General features: G+C 53.7%; 1 protein-coding gene across 1 annotated transcript in view; it reads right to left on the bottom strand.

Annotated features, from left to right (window-relative positions):
• Nucleotides 1–27,560, bottom strand: part of EPHA10 (EPH receptor A10) — a 43,784-nt gene that overhangs the window by 9,157 nt on the left and 7,067 nt on the right. The window contains exons 4-10 of the mRNA XM_064172909.1: nucleotides 16,230–16,385; nucleotides 15,223–15,564; nucleotides 8,505–8,629; nucleotides 3,539–3,701; nucleotides 1,777–1,885; nucleotides 1,496–1,551; nucleotides 12–137 (exon numbers count right to left, since the gene is read on the bottom strand). Of these exons, the coding sequence (XP_064028979.1) occupies nucleotides 12–137; nucleotides 1,496–1,551; nucleotides 1,777–1,885; nucleotides 3,539–3,701; nucleotides 8,505–8,629; nucleotides 15,223–15,564; nucleotides 16,230–16,385 (1,077 nt within the window). The remainder of the gene's footprint in view (nucleotides 1–11; nucleotides 138–1,495; nucleotides 1,552–1,776; nucleotides 1,886–3,538; nucleotides 3,702–8,504; nucleotides 8,630–15,222; nucleotides 15,565–16,229; nucleotides 16,386–27,560) is intronic.

Consider the following 27,560-nt stretch of genomic DNA (forward strand, 5'->3'; position numbering starts at 1 on the left):
GGGGGACTTGCCTTTCCCAATGATCCTCTCAATTTTGACATTGGCATTATCCAGCTCTTTGGCAAAGAGGTGCACAGCCTGCATGGGGTCCTCACATGTGTCGGGGTCGATGTACGTCCTCCTGGTGGGTATTTTAACTGCAGGAAAGGCAGAAAGGAGGCATGAGAAAGGCTCAGCAGCACCAACTGTCCACCTGTCCCTGGCAGGTTGTATGCACATCCAGGGCTGCTGGCAGGACTGACTGGCCAGCTCTGGGTAAGGAAAGCCAAAGATTTGGCTTTAAGGCAGCTAGAAAATTCCTGGTGCCATTAAATAAGCCTTAGCACTTTGCTCCACTATCACAACCCCTGAGTTAAAGAGGAGCAGCTCCTTCACTCCAGTGCAGCTCCTGCCTGGACTGAGCCTTTCTGCCACCCATGCTAATCCTCAACTATCCAAATCATCTCTATTCCCAAGACCTCTAGGAGAGATCATTATAACAATGAACAGCAGCCACGTTCCAGGACCTCTCAATCCTGTAGGCAGCAAAATGCCTCCCACAGGCACCCAACCATCTGCTGCAGGTGAGTGACCCTGCCTGGGAGCACATCCAGGAGAACCCATGGAATGAGGCTGACCCACTGGCAGGAGCCACTGCAAAACTCTGCAGAGAAAACAGCTGCCTGCTTGCTGGGGCTTCCTCACAACCCCAGCTCTCATCTCCCGAGACAAGCAGCCAAAGCTTCTCAGCTCTGCTGCTCACCAGGCTGTGCGAGAGCTGTGCCAGGGCATGTTCTCTTCCTGGGCAAGGCTAGGAAGATGAGGGATGTTTTGCACAAGCTGCTTGGCCTGGCTAGGACCAGGAGATGGGCAAACAGTAATACTCCAGGAAGAGGTCACATCATGCAAGGCTTCCCTTCCACCTCCTCTCCTGTCCCGAGAGCAGGAAGCTGCTGCATTGCCCTCACCCTGCACGGGAAGCCTTAGGCAAAGCGCCGAGGGCAGCTCAGCAGCGCAGGACCCTTGGGAGCCAGGGGATGCCAAGCTGCACCCAAGGAGTATGCAGGCTCTGCTGCCTCTGCAATGCTTCAGGAAGCAAGAGAGCAAGGGCATGCATCACAGGCGTTTGCCAGGAGTCAGATAAACTCATCAGTCCTGACGGCTGATTTCCCTTTGACACGTGTTGTCTGTAAAACTGTTGCTGCTCTACAACCAGGAGTAGCCCCAGGAAGCAAAGCTGCATCCCGCGGCGGTTTGTGGAAGGCTGAGGGAGTAACTCCTGCCCCCCGTGGAAAAGGGAGCACAGCCTCGTTCCCTTCAGCACGGCGCTGAGCTGCGCGCAGGACGGACGCTGGCTGAGGGAGCTGCCAGGAGCTCTCTGCGCTGAGGCTTTGCTCGGGGGCGGCACAGGATGGCAGCGCTGCAGGAGCTGGGACTAAGGGCTGCTTTGTAGGGGGCTGGGCAATATAGCACCGAGCAGAGGGGTCCCACACACAGCCAAACAGGCCCCACTTACAGTGGAAGTAGAGCTCCTCGTCCCCGTCCTGGCTGGCCTTGCTGTACCCACACTGTCTGAAACGAGAGTGAAGATGCACACCGTGACCTGGGCAGCAGCCCCTGGCAGGGGGTAAAAGCCTCAAGAGGCAGCCCCTAGGAGCAGCCCAGCCCCACAGCACGAGGAGCCAGCAGGCAGCTCCCCCAGCTCCCAGGCAAGAGCCAGCACTGCCTCATGCTCACCTCAATCCCCCAGCCCATCCCACCCCTAATCTCTCCGGACCCTTCCCCAGCTCTGCTCACCTCCTCCAGACCATCACACCGATCACCAAGGACACCAGCACCGTCAGCGCCGCGATGGCGACCACCGCGATGATGAGGACAGGATTCTGCTCGCTGGACGCCACCGTCACTGCGGGAGGGAAGCACAGCAGGTCCGAGGCATGGGGCAGTCCCATCTGCTCCTCCCAGTGCCAGCCTGCAGCCTCTAGCGAGGCCGTGGAACAGCTCCCCCACAGCCCAGGATACTTCTCACCATAGAAACATAGAATGCCAGGGGCTGGAAGGGACCTCGAAAGCTCATCTGGTTCAGTCCCCCCTACCAGAGCAAGATCACCTAGAGCAGATCACACTGCAACACATCCAGAGGGTTCCTGAATGTCTCCAGAGAGGGACACTCCACAAACCCCCTGGGCAGCCTATTCCAGTGCTCTGTCACCCTCACAGTGAATAAATTCTTCTTTAGGTTCACATGGAACCTCCTATGCCTCAACTTCCACCCACTGCCCCTTGTCCTGTCACTGGGCATCACCAAGAAGAGGCTGGCTCCATCCTCCTGACACCCTCTACACATGTATAAACACTAATGAGGTCACCCATCTTCAGAGTTCACTCTGTGGTCTGGTTTTGGAGGCTCAAGGTGGTGCAGTCAGATCAGTGCTGTGAGTGTGGATGGAGCAACCTCTGAGCTGCCACTCTGGGCTCCTGTTTTGTCCATCGGTGCCAAGGAAAGGCTCCTGCTTATCTGAGGGACATGTTAAAATTTATGGCTTACAAATAGTTTTCCTTCATCACATTAATCCCTTCCCTTCCTGCTTTTGCAAACAGAGGTATCAGAAAGCTACATTCTATATAAAACTTTTATTGGCTTCAATTCATACTGAAAATGTCTTCTGTGTGGCAAATGGATGCAATTTAAAGCCCTGTTAAACACAATCTGTGAGAGCTGTACTGAGCCAGCCAGCTCAGGGCTTTCATTTCCAGCCAGGGTGGGTTATTAGCTGAAGCCAGACCATCTCTCCAAGCCCTCTTTTAGCCAGTGAAATGAGGTGAGGTGCTTCTGGACTGGAGTTATGAATGGAAACTGGAAAGGAAAAGCCCCAGCAAATAACTGACACTGGCCCACCTCATTCAGCCAAGCAGCTAACAAGCCAAGTGCCTCCTGAGCCCTGGGCCATGCATCCACAGCCAGCTGGACCTCAAGTTTGGCCCTGCCTCCTCTGCTGCAACCAGTGCAGCCACCCACCCTGTCTTGGCTGCACAGAACCAGGCAGGCTCATGCCCTCGGCAGTTACACCAGCAGAGACTGACTCTCACTCCCTTCCAGTGCCTGTTTGGTGGCCCCACAGAAAGGTCCTGCTGAGATCTGTTCCAGCAGCTACATCACACGGAGGCAGAACAATCCCCAGTCACTCTTGGCTCTGCCAAGCACTTTTCTTGGGCAATCTCAGCCAAAGAGCAGAGTCTGTCCCCAGCCTCTACAGAGGAGAGCAGCCAGAGACTGGCTGCCCCCACTGACGCTGCCCTGAGGACAGTGAGGTCAGACACCCCCAGGACAAGTCAGCCAGCAGCAGCAACCTCGTTAGAATCACACGGGAAAGCGCAACGAACAGCACGTCCCGGGAAGTGTCTGCTCTGAGACGCGGAGCAGCAGAACCGGAGGCACTGATGCTGCTCCGCACCACTGGGAGCGTCTGGGGAAGGAGCAGCAGCATCGCCACGGCTCGGCTCGAAGCAGCTGACGCTGCAGGGGGCTGCGAGAGCGCCCAGCCTGGGCAGCACTTACGCTCTGCCAGCGTCTCCACTTCGATGCTGGGGCTGGAGCCTCCGTAGTCCGGCGAGGAAGAGGTGCGGATTTGGAAGATGTAGAGGGTGCCAGGCTTCAGGTTATTGACCGTCACGGCTGGGGAGGTGGTTTTCACAGTCGAGTAACTTTGATCTCTCTGATCCTGTGAAATAATGAGGTACCTGAGATCTGGCTGAGCTGACAGCTGTGCCACGGAGCGGGCACGGCGCGGCTGTATCCGCGCCCCTGGGTCCCATCAGGACAGTCTGTCTAAACATCAAACCTTCTGCAGAAAAAATGCATTTGCTCCGTGTCTCATTAATAGGAATTACATGGAAAGGTCACATGAAATGGCAGATGGAGACAGATGATGTGCTGTGAAGGCAGGCGGAGGACGGGGTGGTGGGGAGCAGCTGTGCCGCCCCGCACGGCTCCTTTCCTCCTGCCTGCCTCCACGCCAGGGTTCGGCTGCTGGTGCTGTCTGGCTCCTTCCCATTCCCTTGTGATGACCACTGGAGTTCTGGAGTAAATACAGGGGTGTTGGCACAGGCTGGGTGATGCAAGTGGCAGGTGGCTTTGCCAGCGGTCCTGGTCTCCAGGATTTTGTTTACTTGCCCAGTGACCTGCAAGCCTCTCTGCTCTGGCTAAGGGCAAACAGCTGGGCAGCCCTGTCCACAGCTGGCGAGCACAGGGTGGGCTCTGCTCAACCAGTGGAACCATTCAGTGACTCTGCCACTTTCACCTGCCAGAGCAGCAGGTCCCCATGCCTCTGCTTCCTGTGGCCTGCAAAGCAGGACAAGTCCCAGGCTACTGTGAGCTCCCAAGAAAACTTCTCATGCTGCTGCTCAACTGCCCTGGGAATCACCTCAGCCAAGCTGGGTGCTTCTGAACAAACCCTCCAGCCAAAGTCAAGGCCAGTGGTGCCACAATTGCATGACCGAGTTGTCTGAGGCTACTTTCCACTGGGAGCAGGGCCAGGCCATATCCTGCAGCCTCAGCATTGGCCTCACATGTTCTGCACCATCATCATGCTGCAGACCAACCCCAGTGCACATCCCTGGCATGGGCACAGGCAGCATCCACTCACCAAATGCTGTCAGGGCTGGGCACCTCGCTGTCAGATGCCTTTCTCATTGGATACACCCTTTCCCTTGATCTCCATAGCTGAAGTATGGCTTCAAAAGCAAAGGTTAGGAACTACATTGATTTGGTGTCAGCATCAAGAGCCTCCTTTCAGTGGCTAATGGCTCAAGCATGGGTCGGATTTCCTACCCAAGCAGGACGTTCCTCATCTCATGTAAGCCCAGGATCTGGTTGCTGCAGCCCATTTGCACAGGAATTACTGTCTCAGGCTCCAACGCTCACCCTCACCCACGGATTCCTCCTTTCAAACCCATCTGACACTGAAAGCCACATTAATATGAATCAGCTTGGAGGAAGCTTGTTTCCAAATGCAGAATTGCCACCTGCACCGTTTGTGTGCCGTGCTGGCAGCTCCGGGAGGAGCCTGAGCATACACAGAGATGATCTGCAGAACTGTGTCACAAACCACACTTAGGTGCATGTGGAGCATTGGCCCTGCTCTCTGCCCACCCATGCTTCTTCTGAAATCACAGAATCACACAGAATCACAGAATGAACCAGGTTGGAAAAGACTTCTAGGATCACTGAGTCCAACCTATCACCTAACCCTTCTAATGAACTAAACCATGACACTAAGTGCCTCATCCGGGGATGGTGATGCCACCACCTCCCCAGGCAGCCCATTCCAATGCCAATCACTCTTTGTGTGAAGTACTTCTTCCTAACATCCAGCCTGGCCTAACAACCTGCCCTGGCACAACTTGAGACTGTGTCCTCTTAGCCTGAAGAAGAGGAGGCTCAGGGGTGACCTCATTGCTGTCTACAACTACCTGAAGGGAGGTTGTAGCCAGGTGGGGATTGGCCTCTTCTCCCAGGCAACCAGCAACAGAACAAGGGGACACAGTCTCAAGTTGTGCCAGGGAAAGTATAGGCTGGATGTTAGGAGGAAGTTCTTATCAGAGAGAGAGATTGGCATTGGAATGGGCTGCCCAGGGAGGTGGTGGAGGCACCATCCTTGGAGGTGTTCAAGAAAAGCCTGGATCATAGAATCATAGAATCATAGAATCATAGAATCATAGAATCATAGAATCAACCAGGTTGGAAGAGACCTCAAAGATCATCCAGTCCAACCTATCACCCAGCCCTAGCCAGTCAACTAGACCATGGCACTGAGTGCCTCATTCAGTCTTTTCTTGAAGACCCCCAGGGACGGTGCCTCCACCACCTCCCTGGGCAGCCCATTCCAATGGGAAATCACTCTCTCTGTGAAAAACTTCTTCCTAACATCCAGCCTATACCTACCCTGGCACAACTTGAGACTGTGTCCCCTTGTTCTATTGCTGGTTACCTGGGAGAAGAGGCCAACCCCCACCTGGCTACAATGTCCCTTCAGGTAGTTGTAGACAGTAATAAGATCACCCCTGAGCCTCCTCTTCTCCAGGCTAAACAGGCCCAGTTCTCTCAACCTCTCCTCATAGGATTTGTGTTCCAGGCCCCTCACCAGCTTCGTTGCCCTTCTCTGGACATGTTCCAGTACCTCAACATCTTTCTTGAATTGAGGGGCCCAGAACTGGACACAGTACTCAAGGTGTGGCCTGACCAGTGCTGAGTACAGGGGAAGAATAACCTCCCTTGTCCTACTGGCCACACTGTTCCTGATGCAGGCCAGGATGCCATTGGCTCTCTTGGCCACCTGGGCACACTGCTGGCTCATCTTCAGCTTACTATCTATCAGTACCCCCAGGTCCCTTTCCTCCTGGCTGCTCTCCAGCCACTCAGTCCCCAGCCTATAGCGCTGCTTGGGGTTATTGTGGCCAAAGTGCAGAACCCTGCACTTGGCCTTGTTAAATCTCATCTCATTGGCCTCTGCCCACCCATCCAGCCTGTCCAGGTCCCTCTGCAGGGCTCTCCTACCTTCCAACAGATCAACACCTGCTCCTAGCTTGGTGTCATCTGCAAACTTACTGATGCTGGACTCAATGCCCTCGTCCAGATCATCAATAAAGATATTGAACAGGACTGGGCCCAGCACTGATCCTTGGGGAACACCACTTGTGACTGGCTGCCAACTGGACGTGGCACCATTCACCACCACTCTCTGAGCTCTGCCATCCAGCCAGTTCTTGATCCAGCACAGAGTGAATCTGTCCAAACCATGAGCTGCCAGCTTGGCTAGGAGCTTCTTGTGGCAGACAGTGTCAAAGGCTTTGCTGAAGTCCAAGTAGACTACATCCACAGCCTTCCCCACATTCACCAGGCGGGTAACCTGATCATAAAAGGAGATCAGGTTGGTGAGGCAGGACCTGCCCTTCCTAAACCCATGCTGGCTGGGCCTGATCCCTTGGCTATCCTGTAGGTGCTTTGTGATGGCACCCAAGATGACCTGTTCCATGACCTTGCCTGGCACTGAGGTCAGGCTCACAGGTCTGTAGTTTTCTGGCTCCTCCTTACGACCCTTCTTGTGTATGGGAATCACATTGGCCAGCTTCCAGTCTTCAGGGACCTCTCCAGTGAGCCAGGACTGCTGATAAATGATGGAGAGTGGCTTGGCCAGCTCAGCTGCCAGCTCTCTCAGCACCCTAGGGTGGATCCCATCCGGTCCCATGGACTTGTGAGGATCCAAGTGACTTAGCAGATCCCTTACTGCTTCCTCATTGGCATTGGAATGGGCTGCCCGGGGAGGTGGTGGAGTCGCTGTCCCTGGAGGAGTTCAAGAAAAGTCTGGATGAGGCACTTAGTGCCATGGTCTGGTTGACTGGCTAGGGCTGGGGGATAGGTTGGACTGGATGACCTTGGAGGTCTCTTCCAACCTGGTTGATTCTATGATTCTTTTGTTCTGTCACTGGGTGCCTGGGAGAAGAGCCCAACCCCACCTGGCTACAACCTCCCTTCAGGTAGTTGTGGAGAGCAATAACGTCACCTCTGAGCCTTCTCTTCTCCAGGCTGAACACCTCCAGCACCCTCAGCCACTCCTCATAGGGCTGTGCTCCAATCCCCTCACCAGCCTTGTTAAAAACTCTCAACCCACCACACCCCTCACACAACAGTTAGCTTTAGAGTTAAGAGGCTGTCATTAAAATGTTTGCTTGTGTCCCTTCCCCTAGGGGGGACACTGCTGCCAGGGGTCCAGTGGCACTCAGTCCTAAGGCAGTGAAGACCAAGAGGTCCAACACTTTGCCAGAGCACAGGTTATGAAAGTTGGTGTCATTTCATCTAAGATCTAAAAACCCACTACTGTCCAGCAGTCCCTGGCTGGAAATGGCATGCACCCAAACCTCACATTTCCTATGCCATTGAAAAGAAGGAGTTAGAAAAAAAGAAAGAATGCAAGTTAGAATCATGGAATGGTTTAGGTTGGAAGGGACCTCAAAGATCATGGAGTTCCAACCCCTTGACACAGGCAGGGACACCTCCCACTAGAATTGTTTGCTTTACTCTTCCTCTCAGGAAGATTGGAGATGTCAGCATTAGGATGGGATGAAATCTTGCTTCACAGATGGGGGAAAACATCACTCCAGCACACACTCCACAGGTAATCCAAACTTCCTAAACCCTGCATAAGCACATTGCATAATGCTGCCAGAGAGGAGAAGACCTTTTTGGCCCCCATTTGAAGCCCTCCTCTTACTTTCAGGTGCCAATGAAGCCTTCAGAGCAGCACCATCCCCAAACACATGCTCCCTGCCTTTCCCACTGCTCAATCTTCATGTGGCAGGTGGTTGACTGTGATGGAGCCACGGCAGCCGTGGCAGTGGTGGCACTGGGAGGCACAGGTGGCACCACACTCCCACAGTGCAGACCTGGCTGGGGAGGGAAGCACCTGGGAGTCAGACAGGGAGGGCTGGGGCATGACCTAGAGCTGGAACCAGTGTCTGGAGCCTACCTTCTCATAGTACTTGACCTCATACTCGGTGCTGTTGGTGGCTGGGATGCCTGGCTCCTGCCAGGACAAGGAGATGCTCTTCTGCTCAACCTTATCCGTGCGGATGTCAGTGACAGGAGTTGGTGCTGAAAAAGCAGAGAGGAAAGGAGCAGATGATTGCAATGCTGCTGCCAGCACAACCTCCCCCCTGCTCCACACCTCCCCACTGCCAGCAGCACCCTGCTGGCTGCAGCCTGGCTGGCCTGGAGCAGAGTCCCAGAGACACAGCCAAGGAGGCCAAACTCTGGCTGCTTCATGGAATCACAGAGTGGATTTCGATGGCAGACACCTTGAAGATCATCAAGTCCAACCCTTAACCCAGCACTGCCAGGTCACCACTAAACCATGTCCCTCAGCATCACCCTCAACACAGCTTTAAAACCCCTACAGGGATGGGGACTCCACCTCTGCCCTGGGCAGCCTGGGCCAGGGTCCTGCAGAAGGGTCTGAGAGCTCTGAACCTGCTGCTGACGATTTCTGGGAAACACAAAAGAAGTCTCTGAGCAGGAGGCTTTGTAGGACGTACCAAGGCTTCCCCCACCATCTTGGCACAAGGCTTCCCCCACCACCTTGGCACAGGCTGTGCCCACACCACCCCAGACAGCTGGAAGACAGGATCACTGCCTGCCCTCCCCACTGCCAAGCACACAGGCTGTGCCCAGGGGCTGACTGTTCATTTCCAGCCAGCACATGCTCCACACTGAATCCTCCTCCCTTGGCACATGTGCTCCCATTTAGCTCATCCCACTGTGCCAACTATGCTCACTTTGGCCGGGTTTGGCTCCAAACGAGCTGATTCCTCCAGCACATGACAGGTCGTTGTACCCAGCTCTCCACAGCTCTCTGCCCAGTGCCAACACTTCTGCTCTGTGTAGCAGCAGAGAAGAGTCTGCCTGCTTCCCCCTGCTGTGCCCATCTCTGCTCTCTCAGAGCCTCCTCCGTGCCATCTCCTCCAATCAACTCCTCCTGCCATTGAGCCACTGAGCTGTGCCCAATGCCAGCAGAGCCAACCAGCAGCAGCACTGCCTGAGACCAGCCTCCCTACCTATGGCCAGCACCCCAGCAGCTCTTCCAAAAGCCTCTGCCTTGTGCACCAACAGGAAGCCAGCTGGACCTGCCAGCGTCTGCAGCATCTCAGTAGCCAGCTGAGGGCTTGGCATCCCCTGAGTGCCCCGCAGAGGCATCGGCAGCTCAGCAGTGAGGATCAGCCAGCAGCCAGGGCAGCCACCAGCAGGAGCAGGAGGGGGCTGCTCGGGTTGTGCCCAGGACGTCAGTGTCATTGCTGCAGGGATGTTACTCAGGACACTCAATATTTTAGCAGGGAAAATAAACTTTGTACCTGGTGCCTTGATAAAAGCTTCTATTGGAGCCCCTTGCTCTGCTTTGGATTGATTAGAGAGGAAATTAGGATTGATTGGAAAAACTGACCTCTGCTGTGGCTGAAAATGCCAAGTAAGGTCTTCACTGCTCTCCTGGGCAGTGCCACAAGCTGTGTTGATGAGAGGGCAGAAAGTCCCCTCTCCAGCTGAGGAGAGAACAAGGAATGGCAGAAAATCCTTCCATGACTCACTCTGGACTGCTCAGCCTGCCCTTGGCAGCCTGGCCATAGCTGGAAGGCAAGGCCTGGCACAAGGAAGGGTGGGGATCGATCAGCCAGAAAGCACCAGGGGCCAGAACACACCAGAAGGGGCTGCAGTGACTGCTTCTCCCTCTGGCACCAGCAGTTCTGCTGCCAGGCACAGTCAAAGCTGAGCAGGGAAATCATCTGATTCTAGCTTGTCCTCCAGCCCCATCACATCTGGAGGTTTGCTGGACCCTGCCTGTCCCACAGAGACTCCTGTGGAGAGAGGTAAGTCCCTGGAAAGTAAACTTAAGCATCTGTGAAATGTTGTACTTATTACTTAGCTCATTAATCTTTGCTGAAGTAAAGAAGTCCTCCTGATGTTTTATTCATGATGGTTTGCTCCTTGACTCCAAGTCCCTTTGGCAAGAAGAGCCAAGGGCAGCCAGCAGCCCTGTGCTCGTGGGATTTCTCAGCCCTCTCCCTGCTGTCCTGCTGTGGCCTGGCTGTGCCATTCCATTGTTTGTAGGTAAAACGATTCTCTAGGTGAACACAGCAGCCCCAAAGCTGAGCTCCAAGGGGACGCTGAGCTGCCCACAGGGGATGAAAAGGGAACAAACTCACCCCAGCAGTGCAAAGCATGACAAAAAGGTCATCAATGCACCCACCAAGCCAAGCAGGACACAACACCAGGGAGCTGCACCACAAACATGCACCAAGACCTGCCAGCACCTCTGGGGGATCCAGACAAAGGCAGGACAGCAGAGACCTTCACAGGCATCACAGAATCACAGAATGTCAGGGGCTGGAGGGGACCTCCAAAGCTCATCCAGTCCAACCCCTCTGCAGAGCAGGATCACCTAGAGCAGATCACACAGTAATGCATCCAGGCAGGTTTTGAGTATCTCCAGAGAGGGAGACTCCACAACTCTCCTGGGCAGCCTGTGCCAGGTCTCTCACCTTCACAGGGAAAAAAAATCCTCCTTATGTTTAAATGAAACTCCCTGTGCCTCAACTTCCACCACTGCCCCTTGTCCTGTCACTGGGCACCACCCAGCAGAGCCTGGCTCCAGCCTCCTGGCACTCATCCTTTACATCTTTACAAACATTGATGGGGTCATCCATGGAGTGAACCTCTCCTGCCAAACACTTGGTGGCCGTCAGAGCTCCCGTGGGTTTTGCCCACCTGCCTGCCCTCCCGAGCCTCATAGAGACCCACAGAGGCACGTGTGCAGCCCTCCCTGCTGCAGGGCAATCCCCAGCACAAGCCTGTGACACAAACATGCACCAAGACCTGCTAGCACCTCTGGGGGATCCAGACAAAGGCAGGACAGCAGAGGCATCATAGAATGTCAGGGGCTGGAAGAGACCTCCAAAGCTCATCCAGTCCAACCCCCCTGCCAGAGCAGGACCACCTAGAGCAGATCACACAGGAATGCCCTCCCTGCTGCAGGGCAATCCCCAGCACAAGCCCACAGCTGCTGCTGGGGCACTCCTCACTGCTTGTTTTACAAGCTGGAGTGACACAGGCGGCTGAGGCCAGGCTGATGCTTGACGTGGGGTTTGCTCCTGCACACCATGTTAAGTGCTCCTTGCTGGCTGATATGATTCCCATCAATAAAATATCACACAGATGCCCTCCTGCACCTCTGCATCCCACTGAAGAAACCTGAACAAGAGCTCCTGAGCATTAACAAGGTCACCAGGAAAATACAGGCTCAGTCAGTGATGGGCTGCAGAGCAGAACCCATGGCACATGCCAGAGAGGCAGGCACTAGCCTCAGATTTGTTTAAAAGGCATTAAAGAAAATCACACAGACTATAAAGCACTTCACACTGTGGGGAAGGGAAAGGAAAAAAAAAAAGAAAGAAAAGAGTTTCCCATCAATATTTTAAGCTCCCCTAACATTGCCTCAATTCTGAAAAAGCAAACATTAAATTATTCACCACTCTGCCTGATTTTATAAACTCCTTTCTGCTGAAGGTGGGTTTGCTCCTCTTAATTAACCAGTGCATCAGCAGAAAAGGCATCAAATGGGGTCTGGGCAGCTGTCCTGGCACAGAACAACCCAGAGGGGGTCCTTGGAGATGGACAACAAAACACTTGCAGATGGAGTTGAACCCAAAGTGCCTGCAGGAAGAGACACTTCGGTGCCCAGCCCCAGCTCCTGCTGACCCCAGGAACACTCCCCACAGCTCTTTGGAGCTTTTGGGGCAGCTGAGCAGACACACAGCAAACCAGAGCAGACCACGACCTGTCCATCATGCTGTCCTCTGCTCCTGGTATGAGGTGAGCAGCAGTGGGGCAGACAGAACTTGCTATCATCCCTGAACACCTCTGCCACCCTGTGCCATGGCACAGCTCATACCGCAGGGCTGGCCTCTCCCCCTCCCATCACCAGCTATCAACATCCCAACACAGAAAACACACTGGGCACTATCCTAGGCTACTGCTGCCCCAGAGTCCTTCCTTCCAAAACAGAAAATCAGCCTCATCAGTCCCCACACAGCTCTTCCAGGGCTGCTTCGTGCTGCGTGGAGGGCAGAGACCCCTGAGTGCAGACCCTCACCCCAGCATCAGCTCATCCCTGCTGGCTGGGGCTGGGCTGTTGTGTTTGCAACAGAGAAGTCCACTTCAGAGGACCTGCCTCAGCACAAGCCACCTCTCCAGGGTCTCTCAAAGCAGAGAGCATCCGGCACTGGCTGCATTATTAATCTGCAGCAGATTTAAAAGCCCTCTAAGAGAGGAGCCGATCCCTGCCGGGAATATAAATGACATCGTCCTGGAGTGAACATTTACATAGCTAATGCAGCCCTGCTCCTGCAGGTAAACAGCTCCCTTCTCTCCTCAAACACTTTTATTTAGTCCCATGCTGGGGCCAGATTAGAAAAAACACAGTATTAATTTTGCCTCCTGCAGGCTAAATAGCATCTCCTCCTTTCCCCTGCAAACACAATGAACGGCTGCTAATTCCCTCTGGTGGCTGCTGAAGGGGAAGGGCAGTGCCAAAGCTGCACTCTGAGTTATATTTAGAGGAGCAGGGATCTGACAGCTAAATAGGGTCGTGTTTCTTTGTTTAATTTTTCCTCTGAATCTGTGTATCTGCAGCCAGAGCTTCCCTGCTGACACAGATGACTTCGCTGAGCCCATTGCATGGCAGCCACCGAGGAAGTCATGGCTGCAGAAGGCATTCCTGGGCTCCCTTGCTCCTCCTCTCCAGCCCCATCCAGTACTTCTGTGGTGGGCTCTAAGGATGAGGGGTTCCAGGCTGGGCTCCCTTGCTTCTCATCTCCAGCCCCATCCAGTACTTCTGTGGTGGGCTCTAAGGATGAGGGGTTCCAGGCTGGGCTCCCTTGCTCCTCCTCTCCAGCCCCATCCAGTACTTCTGTGGTGGGCTCTAAGGATGAGGGGTTCCAGGCTGGGCTCCCTTGCTCCTCCTCTCCAGCCCCATCCAGTACTTCTGTGGTGGGCTCTAAGGATGAGGGGTTCCAGGCTGGGCTCCCTTGCTCCTCATCCCCAGCACTTCTGTGGTGGGCTGTAAGGATGAGGGGCTCCAGGGCTCAGGACTTGCTAGAGATGGCACAGTCTGCAAGCTGTTCATGCCAGCCAAGGCTCTGCACCACATTCTGCTTGCACTCTTGTTTCAGAGGGGTGTTACAGGCAAACTGGACAGGGAAGCAGCCCCCCAGGAGACCTTCTCTCCCTCTTTGCCAATCAGCACAGGTTAATCTCCACTGTCACTTCTTGCCCACAGTGCCAAAGCCAGAGGAGCTGGACCCTCATGGATGGAGCAGCTCCAGCCTGGCACTGCCCCAGTAGCAGACCTTCTCATGAGCAAAAAAATGAAGTGTCTCAAGACCATTCCTGTGCCTCTGCTGCTTAGCTACTTCTGAGCCACCATCTGCACCTGGAGACTTTACAGCTGAACATTAGACATAGATTTGGAGCAGATTACAAGATTAATTATGCCAGATTCTGTGTGTGCATTCCAGCTACTTCAGGAGTATATGGTGTGGAGTAAGAGGCTGAAATTCCCTCTCACCCACCCAGAGGAAAAGCTGCATACACCATGAACACCAGACCATGGGTTGGTATCACAGACTTGTTGCTTCACTGCCTGCAGAGAATGAGCCATTTGCTGCCTTCTTGTACCCACCTCAGACCTGAAAATCTGAATGAGGATACAGCTCCTGACCACTGGTTCCTAGGTCCAGCACCAGGCAGGAGCCTCTGGAGGAACAGCTCCTCATTAAACCTCATCACTCCTCCTGAGCTTGTGCTCTGGCTCAGGAATAAGCCTGAGCTCAAGGGACAGAAGATCCTCCCAGAGCTAAATCCATCCTTGAACAGCAAAGACCCTAATGAGGACTGACAGATCCCCTGAAGAGCAGCAATCTGCAAGACAGTATCCACCCAACGGATCCACAGGAACTGTTGTGTGAGAGGAGAGAAAGCACCAACACAGGCAACAAGGTTTGATCAAGTGGTGGGAAAATTATTTATAACAAGATCAAAGTTTAATCTCTTCAGATGAAATTGTTGGCCAATTCCTGCCAAGAGGTACGTGAGGATCATCTGTCTCCATTAACCGTGGCTTGGCAGAGGCTTTTCATGCAAATTAATAAATGTAACCACAGAGGAGCAGACAAGGACACAACAAGCCAGGGCTCATCTTCTTTGGGCACAACCAGCAACTGAGGAGGGAACCAAACCCACCAAGGCAGGGCTCTGTCTGTGTGCTCAGGCTGGGCACTCACCTGCCCCGCATCGGTGGACAGAAACACCAAAGGTGCAGTGGAAGGGAACACGCACAGTGGGGACAGCTTGGCCGTGGGCTCCAGCACAGCAGCTACTTGCCTCTCCATAGCACCAACCAGAACCCCCTTGGCAGTGCTGAGTTTCCATCCCCACTCCTGCCCGTGCTGCCCATCACTGCTGAGCACCGCTGAGAGCACACTGAGAGGAGCCGGGACACTGGCATGGCATTGGGCATAGAGAGAGGCTGAGGACAGTGCCCATACTGCCTCCAGACCTCATGTTCTCCTGGCAGTGAAGCCACAGACCTGGCCTCTGAGCAGACCCATACAAGGCACCAGCCATCTCCAGCGGCACCATACCTGCGAGGCCAGTGGAGACGTTGACCTCGGCGTACTGCTGCCCTGCCAGCGGGCTGAGGGCCGAGACGCCGTTGACGGCTGCCACACGGATGGTGTAGTTGGCGTGAGGCAGCAGGTTCACCAGGGTGACAGTCCGCTCCACGAGCCCCGTCTGCTGCGGCACAAAGCCCACGCTGCTGCCACACTGCTCGCAGCGGCCCCGCAGCGCCGCCGGGCAGCGTCCGCACCACAGGCTGTAGGTCAGGTCGCTCCGGCCGCCCGCGTCGGCAGGGGCACTCCACTCCAGCACCAGCGATGACTGCCGCAGGCTGTAGACCAGGTTCCTCGGGGCGGAGGGCGGACCTGGAAGCAGAAGAGTGTCTGGGCACGGGCACTTGGACAGCCGGGCACTGCCAGGAGTGAGGGCAAACCTACGGCTCCTCTGGAAGCAGCAGCATGAGCGCGGGTGATGGAGCAAGCGAGAGTGGTCCTTGGCAGCCGCAGCGTCTGGCAGCATAGGGCACATGGATGCGTGTGGCACGGTGGGGACACTGGACAGAGAAATGCCCAGTCAGACCTGGCATCTCCTGGGCTGGGCTACCAGAGGCCAGGAGCCAATCGCTGGCGGGAAGCTGCCCAGCCCCGCTCACGCCGGGCCAGAGCAGGAGCTTCCCATCACCGTGCAGACGGCAGCACAGCATCCATCACTGGAGCAACCAGAGTCCAATCCAATTAACTAGAGACCATTTAATTAAAATCTAAGCACTGTATTGACTCAGTGACTGTGCCTTGCCCAACCACATGATAAGCTCCATGCCATAGGGACAGCCCCTCCATCCCCTTCCCACCACATCAAGTCCCTCCTACAGACCTCCCAGGACACACAGTCCCTGTGGGCTGGCACACCCAGCTGGCAGGGGACAGCCTTGGGCAGCCAGTGGGCACCTGCTCGGCTTGGCACTGCTGGACAGACAGTGTCTGGACCCCCCCTTTGCCTGACAAAGAGCTGCCACTGCAGCCAGACATACGTGTGCAGGAGGCAGATGGTGGGTCTGAGGGAGACCTGGAGTAGTTCTTCTGGCACAGACAGAACGTGGAGGCTTCCTCATGCGTGAAGCTGTGCTCAGGGCAAGGAGAGCAGAGAGGGAGCCGGAGGGAAAGCTTGTAAAATCCAGGAAGGCAAGCTGGAAAGACAGGGAGTGAGAGTTATGGGAAGCAGATCATGAGGTGAGTGTGGGACACGTTTGATGACTGCATTTCCCCCTTTCCTGGGACATCCTTTGCCTGCCACTGGCCAGCAGATACCACCCTCCAAGCTACTTTCCCTGAGCACCTGCATGATCCTGGCACCAAGAGTGGTGTGCCTTTGGTTTCACCCAGAAGGGACATTTGGATGCTGTAGCTCTGCACTGACTTCCAGGCTGGAGGACTCTTTCGAGGGGCTGAAGAAATGGTCAGACATCAGTCGGGGCAACACGTGAAGGGAGCTGAAGGTTCTGGAGGGGCATGAAGGATGAGGTGGCTGCAGAAAGATGCAGGATATGGAAAACACATGGCTTAGTGTTTAGAATTAGATGAGCAGAGCAGAAATTACATGGGAACCATAGCAAGACTCAACAACAACCCCTAAAGGAGAGGAATATTGAAAATGGGGAATCTGGAGACCTCATCAGTCACCAGAGCTTCACATACAACCCTGAGTCACAAGCCCATGCCCCTGGCAGCTACAGCTCTGTCACTGCAGAGTGTAGAGCAGTGGCTGCAGGCAGGGAGGTGTGTGCTGGAGTTAAACAACAGGAAGATAAATTTGCTTTCACAGCCCCTCGGCAGGCTCCCCTTATCCTTTGCAAGTGCCTTTGATACTCAGACAAACAAGGAATTCTCACACTGGCCAAGGGCTTGTTTGATCTCTGCCAGCAGCAGCATGCAGCCTGCAAGCAGCACTCCTGGCAGGACACCCAGCTAGTTCTGCATGAAAGCCCAAACACTTCACAAAAACAACACAAACGACTGAAAAACTCCTCAAAGCAGCTGGCAGCAGCTTCAGTTTGACCCCAAAGCATCCGAAAAAGGAAGCAGCCTGCACAGAAATGTGTGCCTGCCCTTGGTGGGTGTCCCTAGCTTGTGGGGCAGGCACAAGCATCCCCATGGGATGCAAACCCTCTGAGCCTCAGTCCCTGGCAGGGCTTTGTCTCAGTGGGATTTCAAGCCATACAGAAGCCCTCATGCTTTGCTTGGCTTCTTCATCTTCTTGATGTGATGCTGCTGTCACTGTCCCTTCAGCAGCTCCCAGTATGTTTAAGCTTAATCACTTGTAAAGTTCCCAGATGAGCAGCTCCACTACAGCAGGTCCCTCTCTTATCATTTTTAAGGAGCTGGCTGCTGAGCCTGTTCCTTTCAAAGCAGATTCCAATGTGCTCTGGGTCATTAATTTTTAGCATGATATAAACCTGGCAGCTACAGCTGTGATCTGAGGACACAGCACCAGGCACGGTGCAGGCAGAGAGGATCCTTCCCTGGGAGGCTAAAAATGGGTGAACATTTAAGGGGAGGTTATTTCACCTGCCACAAAGCCTTTAGATATTCAGTGCCCTGCAGTCACACGTGGGGACATGAGGAGGGATGGCTGAGGTTTGTACTCCCTGTGGTCCTTTGTCCCCAGGGCCACTGGCACACAGCTGACAGCAGCTTGGCAGGGATGCCAGCAGCAGCACGCACCAGAGAACTCTGCTTTTCTTACATAACAGACAGAGCCTCTCCAGAACTGCCCATGAGCCTTGCTCCTTGCCAGACAACGTCGTGTGTTGTTGTGTCACCCAACACAAGCACAGCTCGCAGGAAGCAACAGATTTGGCCTCCTTCAAGTCACAGCTGAGCACTGAAAAGAGACTTCCCTCTGTCTGGATAGAAAGAACAACTTCCCAGCTGATGAGGACTCAACATTTCTACAGTAAAGCTGAAAGGTTAAATGGTTAAAATGGAGAACAAACCCCTCAAAAGTGATGAAAAATGAGGGAACCAAACACCAGCAGGCTACTGCTGGGCTCCCCTTGGCTGCAGCTCCTGCTGAACAGGACAAGACAGAACACTCCAGTACATGCTGCAGGCACCAGGGCATAAAAAGCAGCTCCATCAGTGGGCTCTGACTCTGAGCTGGTGACAGAGTAGGACACAGGGACCCCGTGGCAGTCCCTGGAGACGTGTGGGTGCCTGCCCTGCCTGCTGTGTCAGCACCAGCTGAGGTGATCTATTGTGCCAGGAGCCCTTGCTGCTGTCACTGTGGGCATGGGGAGCCCAGGCACCTTCACATCTGCTGGAGGGCTGGAACATCCCCTCCCAAGAGGGGCTGGAGAAGGGATTTCTAGCAAAATGCCTGTTTCTGGGAAGAAGAATCAATGTTTGCTCTCTGATCTTGCAAACTCTCTGCAGCAGCTGCTGTCAGTATGGGACTGGAGAGGCTGTGGTTTGGGACTCACCTCTGCTTGGTCTGTGCAACAGCAGAAGTGAACCTTCCATTGCGTGGCCTTGGCAAACACAGCAGAGGTGAGATTGGCACAGCAAGGCACCACGCACAGCAAATGTCATTCCCTACCTAGGGTGCTAGATAAAAGAGGGGAAACCAGCAAATGCTGAAACCACTCCCAGCACTTTCAGCTTCCCCTTTATGTTTGAGAAACCAAACCAGAACTCAGGTTACATTCAAACAACGGAGTCACAGTTTGCCACCTCCAGAGAGCAGAAGTCTGAGATCACATCTCACCACAAAGGGACTGCAGCAAAGAAACCCAGCATGAGCATTGAGCACTTGGAGGTCTCTGCTGAGCAAGGCACTGTCTGAGCCCAGCACATGCTATGTCCATCCTGGAGTGGCCAGGAACTGGCAGACCACCTGGTCCCACAGTCCCTGCACAGTGGGGCCAGGGTTTGAACTTCCCCAAACACTTGGATGTTTCCTCCTGGCTCTGTTCATCAGCTTTGGTGCTGCCCATTGACTGCAGCCACTGTCTGCTGCAGCCTCAGCTCAAGCCTGTCCCTGCCCACAGCAGAAGCCAATCTGGCCATGACATCAAAGCTGGCACAAGATCCCTGCCCACAGCCTGTCAGACAGAACACAAAATCGATCTTGTTTACAAACCTGATGGGACCTGAGCACTAAACCCAGAGCTCACTGCCGCTGCTCCTCGGGTTCAGAGAGGAGCCTGCCAGTCACACAGAGCTGATGTCACATTTGAATTAGAGGCATCTCTCAGGCTGCTCCTCCCTGTTTGCCCGCAGCTGGAAGTGAGCTTACAGAAGGTAGCTCAGTTCACCACTGCACCAACACCTCCACTTTCTCAGCAATAGGCACCAGGATGCCACAGGAGTGCATCCCACCGGCAGCCATGGGATCACTTGTTCATTTTGTGCCCGGGTTGACTGAATGTTACACTCAAGAACAAAAGCACCTCAGCACATGTGATGCAGCCTGTGTGCACCCCCTTTTTTAGTCTCAGAAAAACTCCCACCTTCCTCCACCTCATCCCACAAGTGCTTTTCTCAGTCCCCAGCCGGCTGAGATGTCTCTGTCATTTCACAGTGCTCATCTTTGCAGTGGGTCTGCGACAGCTCTCAAGACATCAGGATCCATTTACAGGATGAAATTCTCCTTTCTGTACACTACTTCCTCTCCAATTCCTTGTCCTCTGGCATTACTGCAACTTAAATATTAAACAATACAATTCAACAATACCTTCTCCCAGAGCCAAAGAGAAGCAGTTAGATGGATCAGACATCAGTGGCCTCTCTTCAGCTCCATCACCACTGCCCACACAAGCTACTCCCTGTTCCTCAGCCGTGCCTTACTCATTTCACTGACAGGGAGCACACATTCCCTCCTTGATACAACACTGCCAGCACACAGGATCAAACCAGGAGCAGAATAAGCAACAGTGATCCGTGCTGCAGCTTGGCAGAGCACCCAGCGTGATGCGCCCACGGGAAGGGCTTCACCTACCCACTCATCTGCGGCAGCTCCTCGGACGAGAGTGGATGGCTCCATGGAGAGGAGAAGGCAATGTCCTCTCGTGTTCAGCCTGTGCCACAGAGTGAGCAGGGGCTGTTGAGGATGCAGAGCTAAAAGATGCATGGGTCCTACCCAACTGGCATGGGACAGCTTTATTTTCTCTCCCCAGCACTTCCAACATTCCCATCACAGAGCACCATGAAGCCTGCCAGTGGCTCCTGGACATAACCTTTCTCTCCAGACAGTCACAGCTTCACAGATGCTGAAGCTTTTCCTTCACCAGCATTAATCTCAGTATTTTCTAAGCCACAGTTAGCTGCATGTTCAAATTTTCGTTTGAAAAATGGCAGGAGAGATTCTGATGAATTGGAAACAGAACTCAGCAGAGAAACCTGTGAAGGACACAAATTCTGATTCCACAGAGGAAGCTGAAGCAGAGGACCTCCAGTTCCACCCTGGCTGCACAACTCAGACACTCAGATGGGTCCAATGTGACTTTCCCACTGCTGTACCCAGCATCAATCCTGCTGCCAGCCGGGGAAGTGGCATTCTCTGTCCTTCCCATGCCTGGGCCAGCACCTAGATGCTGCACACAACACAGAGGCAGCAACTGCAGCATGGTTTGCAAATCATGGGGTGATTTTCCACTGTCAAATGGGAGCAGCAGCAAGAAGCATCCACCAGCACTGCCCCAGACACCCTGCAGGGCCCAGTGAAACCAAAACTCCCTTTCCTGAGTCTTTCCTAATTGAAAAGTGTTCAGTGTTTCACAGAGAGGAAGGGGCTGAGACCTATGTAAACACTGCAGCTTAGCATAAAATATTAAGAGAATGAGCACAGATGGAAGATTAAATGCTAGGATGAAATTCCCTCACATCATGGATTTGGGAATAAAGCCACTTAACCCAGACAGCTTCATGTTAATGCTAATATAAAAACCAGGCAAAAGCCATCAAATCACCTCCTGCCTGCCTGCATAGCTGGGAAAACCATGGATGCCTGAACACCTTCCCTTCTCCACTTCTCCAGTCGTGCTGTGGTACAGCATAGACAGGGGAGGGCTTGCTTGAAGGTGCAGTTCAGGAGGATCCTTTTAAAGAACATTTTGGGATGCTGCTCTCAGTCTGTGCTTCTCAGACCACCAGCACCAAACCAGTGAGGCACACTGGCACAGCCTCCTCTTGCCTTCCTGGATGTGAATGTGGATCACCACAACTCTTGCATCTCGACCCACACCATGCAATAGAGATGATACCTCCTAACAAGGTGTTAGAATCACAGAACTAACCAGGCTGGAAAAGACCTTTAAGATCATCGAGTCCAACCTATCAACTAACCCTTCTAATTAACTAAACCATGACACTAAGTGCCTCATCCAGCCTCCCTGGCAGCCCATTCCAATGCAGATCACTCTTTGTGTGAAGAACTTCTTCCTAACATCCAGTCTACACCTGCCCTGGCCCAGTTTGAGGCTGTGTCCTCTTGTTCTGCCCTTGGGTGCCTGGGAGAAGAGATCAACCCCAACTAGCTACAGCTTCCTTTCAGGTAGCTGTAGACAGCAATGAGCTCTGCCCTGAGCCTCCTCTGCTGCAGGCTGCACACTCCCAGATCCCTCAGCCTCTCCTTACAGGGCTGTGCTCCAGCTCCCTCCCCAGCCTTGCTGCCCTTCTCTGGACACCTTCCAGCACCTCAACATCTTTCTTAAATTGAGAGGCCCAGAACTGGACACAGCACTCAAGTTGCTGAATGAATAATGACTCTGTAGGTACTAAGGCAGTTTCTGTTGGAGTGCCCACGCTGAGGCACAGGATCCAATCCACAGCAGCAAAGCAGTGGGATGAAGGATCTGGCTGCAACAGCGCTGCAGGGCAGAGGGGATGAGAAAGGATGGAGTGGATGAATCATAGAATCAACCAGGTTGGAAGAGACCACCAGCTCCCAGCCCTGGCCAATCAACCAGACCATGGCACTAAGTGCCTCATCCAAGCTTTTCTTGAACACCTCCAGGGACGGTGCCTCCACCATCTCCCTGGGCAGCCCATTCCAATGCCAATCACTCTCTCTGCCAACAACTTCCTCCTAACATCCAGCCTAGACCTCCCCTGGCACAACTTGAGACTGCGTCCCCTCCTTCTGTTGCTGGTTGCCTGGCAGAAGAGGCCAACCCCCCGGGGACACAGGCAGGACAAACCCCTCACTGCCTGTAGAAGGCACTCACCAAGCTCCAGCGACACCCTGGCAGCCACACTTACCCCTCCCTGCTGTCGGGCATCGTTTGCTTTATGTCAGAGTCGGGTGCTTTGTTTACACCCTCCTCAGCATTTACCTTTAATGCTTTTGATGGATCCTGCCTCCTTTTATCTCTTTTTTTTCCTCCTCTCCCCAAACCGTCTCGGGTCAGTTTGTTGACCCACAAACAGTATCACAGTATCACCAAGGTTGGAAGAGACCTCACAGATCATCAAGTCCAATCCTTTACCACAGAGCTCAAGGCTAGACCATGGCACCAAGTGCCACGTCCAACCTTGCCTTGAACAGCCCCAGGGACAGCGACTCCACCACCTCCCCGGGCAGCCCATTCCAGTGTCCAATGACTCTCTCAGTGAATTCTCCTCACCTTGAGCCTAAATTTCCCCTGGTGCAGCCTGAGGCTGTGTCCTCTTGTTCTGGTGCTGGCCACCTGAGAGAAGAGAGCAACCTCCCCCTGGCCACAACCACCCTTCAGGTAGTTGTAGACAGCAATAAGGTCACCCCTGAGCCTCCTCTTCTCCACACTAAACAATCCCAGCTCCCTCAGCCTCTCCTCGTAGGGCTTCTGCTCGAAGCCTCTCCCCAGCCACGTCGCCCTTCTCTGGACACGCTCAAGCATCTCAGTGTCCTTCCTAAACTGGGGGGGCCCAGAACTGAACACAGCACTTGCAGATAGCGCTGAGGAGAGAGAAAACCCAGGAAGGACACTGCCTGCGTTAGCACTATCGAACCTCTGCGTTGCTGCTGAGCTCCTGCAGATAGCGGAAGAGCCGCGTGCGTGCCAGCAGGAATCAATAACGCCTGCAGCTTCCCTCCAAACGCCTATACAGTCATTTATAATTAACACTACAACTGGGTTGTCTTCCAAAATCAATCCCTTTCCATTTTTTGTCACGCAATTGTATTTGACAAAGTTCATCTGCTTTTAACGCGTGTTAATTTTCTCTGCTGGAGGAGGCATTCGTTAGAAAAGAAACGCTCTTGAGGGAAGGCAGCAAAGCCAAAGGAAACAACCAGCCAGTGCCAAGGGGGTGCTACAGTCAGAATCACCACAGCACACACACTCACCCCGGGCCAAGACACTTCAGCAGATCCACAGTGCCTCCATGCAAAAGACAGACTTGGAGCACCCAGCTCTTAGGCTGGCATCCACGCACCTTGCATGGGTCAGACTTGAGAAGCATGACTGTCCAGTGCCCCTGAGCCCCTCACCATCACAGGGCAGGGCTCTGTGCAGGCTGCACACAGGGCTTCCCCCAGAGCACGAAAAGCAGATATTGCTACTCCTCAATTAAGGTGTTAGCAGGATCATTAGAGCTCAGGACAATCCAAAGCTCTGCACTAGCTCCTTAGAGCACTCAGGGGAAGAAATCCTCTGCTCCCCATGCCATGGGCTGCCATCAAGGGCACATACCACATGCTGCATAGACATCCTTCTTTTGTGTCTCTACAAGCCCACTGCTATCACTGGTCGTGCAGAATGTGAAGTTGCTCTCAATGTGTCTCTCACCAGAGCTGTTGCTGCTGCTGACCTCTCCCCAGGCCAGGCTGGCACACCCAGCCTCCACCTATCCTAATTCCACTATCAAGCCAAGCAAGTCACTGTTGATTATGTTCCAGCACAAAAGAGGAGAAGTGCCCCATGCCACCATGGCAGGAGGGATGGAGCAGCAGCCCCAAGGAGGACCAGAAGGACCATGGTGGGAGTGGACACCCTGGAAGGAGGCTGCAGGCGAGCGCCCGCAGACGAGAACAAGCTGCCCAAAAGCAGCCAGGGGCACCTTGTGCAGAACACAGCAACAGGATGAGGTTTTCCTGGTGTTATTGAGCTGGTGAAAGAGCCTTGTCAACAAATGTCCTCTAGTAATAGAGAGGCTCCTGTCCCCCCTGCCACGCTGGGTTTGCAATCTGGCCCTGTCTCATTGCAGACCTGTAATCAATACCCTGCAGCAGCAGCAGCAGCGGTGCCGCCACCGAGCCCTGCTGCCAGCAGGGAACGGAGCCGTGTCCAATCTCTGCGCCGTGCACAAGGGACCAAGCACAAGGCAGTGATCGATGTGGGTAGGGGTTCAGGCCTCCAGCCCCACTCGCCTGGCACCCCACCTGCCAGGATGGGCATCTCGAGCTGTGCTACCTGAGGGCATTCAAAAGCAGCCTGCCCTACACCAACTTTGCTTTTCAGCAGCCGGTTTTCAGTAATGGCTGCTTTTTATGGCCTGCAGACCAGCACGTCCCCAGCACCTCTCAACCCTTCAGGACAATGCTACTCTGTAATTTTGGCACTTGTTAGATAATGTGAAGTGCACTGAAATGAAAACCCATGTCCAGGGGCTGGATCTTTGTGCATCTCCAACGCTGAGCTCTCAACAGCTGAAATTAAATGCAGTGATTTAGTCGAGAAGAAAATTAAATACTCAGGAATATTTATCGAGGTGGTCACAGAATACCTCAGCGAATGCCTCTGCCTGCACACAGCACAGGGCAGCACCAGCAGAACCTCACTGCTACCTGCAGAGGAACACTCCTCAAGGACAGGCTGAAGCCAGCGCATCCACCGAGCCAACTGCAATTTACTGTTGTCTCCTTCAGCTCCCTAATGGATCTGCCCAATGATTCCCTGTGAAGGACTGGCTGACCTGCACCTCAGCACAGCCTGCTCCTGCAGTGGGCTTTCATCTCAACACAGAGCCTCCAGCCCTGGGCAGGACGTGTCTGCCCTGCAGGACACACGGTGACCAGCATGTCCAGCCAGCAGCCAGGTATCTGCAACCTTCAGCCTGACAAAAATTCTGCAAATGAACTGAGATCCTTGTAATTTTCTGAGCAGTTTGCTCTAAAATTAAGTGTCCCAGAGTAATTTGTGTCTGGCTCTGCCACAATTTCCATAGCCATAATTATTTCAGACACGCTGTGGAACAGCAATGTGCTATGCAATCCCAAATAATAAATATCTGCAAGCTTGATCATTACTCCAAAGAGAGACTGAGCAGAAAGCCTGCTTCACAGCATGACTGATGGAAAGCAGCACCTACCATAAGGCATTACGGCTGCCACAGAGGCGATGGCTGAGGCTGGGCGGAGGCAAATACTCCACATTCATTCAGTACAAAGCTCTCCATGCCTTGAAAGAATCACTTCGCCTGGGTTACAAAGGTGCTCCAGTGTTGTGAAGGAGGAGAAAGCCAAACCACAATTCAGAAAGGAAACCACCAGAGTATAAATCTCCACAGCCATTATTCCTGTGCAACAGGCACAGATTTAGTCCCACAGCCCCCACTGGATGCATGCCCCCATTGCCCACCCCGTGTGCCCACCCAGCACAGTTCCAGCACCCCCAGCTCCACAGCCCCAACAAGTGCATCAGCTGCAGCGTCTGTCTGCAGGCTGCCGGTGGCTGCATCAGTGATGAAAGCAAAACCTGGTGCTCTGTGCAACTTAGAGACTCCCAGGAGAAAAAAGTCGACTTATTATGCATAATACTCGAGCATCAGTCAGAAGATAAAATAAACTTCAGAAGCACATGCAGGTTTGCAAGCTAATGTATAAAAGATGAAACAAATCAAAAGCCTCAAGTGCTCTACATTTGGATCCATCTTTATCTAAGGGGAAAAGCAGACTTTAGGCTTCAGGAGATCCCTTTGCACTCAGTGACAAAATACTGCAATTGAGTATTCTAAATTGCTTCAAGTGGCAACTTTATTTCTGGCCTAAGGACGCTGACGTGATGGGACACACATAACACACAAGAAACTCACTCACCAGTAGCACTTCCCACTCCTGCCCCAAACTTCTCAGCAGAAGCAAGCTCTGGCCATGCAGACAGCCAGACAAAGGCACTCAGCCCAGCAAAGGCGCTGAGTGTGGCAGCCTTGATGGACAAGCACAGAGTGGTCCAACACCAGAGCAATCTCCTTTCCCAAACTCAGCTTTGTGATGCTCTGCAGGCAAGCACTAAATGGGAGGCACATCAGGACACCAATGAAAAGATTGGGGATTTAAAAAGCAGGCACTTTCCCTATTGCAGCACTTCCCCTTGGTAAATAAAAAACAAGGATTTTATCCAAAACCTCTTCTTTAAAGAAACTCCCCTTTAGGTTTGCTCAGACATCGACCAAACTCATGTCCAAGTGAGGGCTGGCAGCAGTGAGAAGCCAGCTCGATTTCACAGGATTTACAGCTGTGGTTTTGTTCACAGACCTCTACTCACAACAGGCAGGATGAGCTCCTCAGAGGCTTTGCTTATCTGCTTGTTCCCCTGCTATTGAGGAAGTTAAGCACAGGGAAGATAAAATCGACTTTACTGAAGTGTCTGTACAAGGCACAATCTGCCCTGCCATTGGGACAAGAAGGCAGAAAGCTTAAGTTACTGCAAGGACAATCTGTGCTGGACACGAGGAGAGTGAGGGGCGAGGGCAGCCACCTGAACAGGCACTAGAGACACTGCTGGAGGACCCTCCAGAGCCCCAAGAGCCCCAACCCCGGCAGGCAGAGAGAGGGGAGCAGCAGCCACTGCCTTGGCACAGGCACAGCGCTGGGAGGAGTCTCCAGGGGGCTGAAAATGGGTTAGGAAAACAGCAACAAGGAAAGGTCAGATCAGAATCCAGGCTGTGCTGTCACAAATCTTGTCTCCTCATTAACAGCAACAATTATAAGCTGCCATAAAGTGCAATTATACTACACGTGGCGTTAGACTCATCAGGCAATTAGAGCCATTAATTACGTAGCCCAGCCCGAGCAGAGCAGGCTGCCAGCCTTGTGTCCTTCACTTCTCAGCAGACCCCTGCCGAACCCCCAGCCGATCAAACAGCCATTTCTTGCTGCTGCGGAGCACCGAGCGGCGCCGTTTGGCTCGCCAGCAGCAACCCTTAGCAAACATTGTTCTCATTAGTCTCAGCTTCTGCCTTCCATCCTACCCCTGCTTTTCAAGGCCAGCAGCTGTGCCAGTTCGCCTTGCAAAGCCCCCAAGGTCCTTCATGCAGAAGTCACTGGGCATGAGCTCAGCACAGACAGGGACAGTCCTCTTCTGCCAGGCACAGATGGGTAGGCTGGCACCAACAGCCTCGCATGCCAGAGCTTCCTCCGGGGCAAGCCTGGCCCTTCCCAGGAA

The sequence above is a fragment of the Pogoniulus pusillus genome, chromosome 37 (assembly GCF_015220805.1).
Source record: "Pogoniulus pusillus isolate bPogPus1 chromosome 37, bPogPus1.pri, whole genome shotgun sequence".
In the NCBI taxonomy this organism is placed as follows: Eukaryota; Metazoa; Chordata; class Aves; order Piciformes; family Lybiidae; genus Pogoniulus; species Pogoniulus pusillus.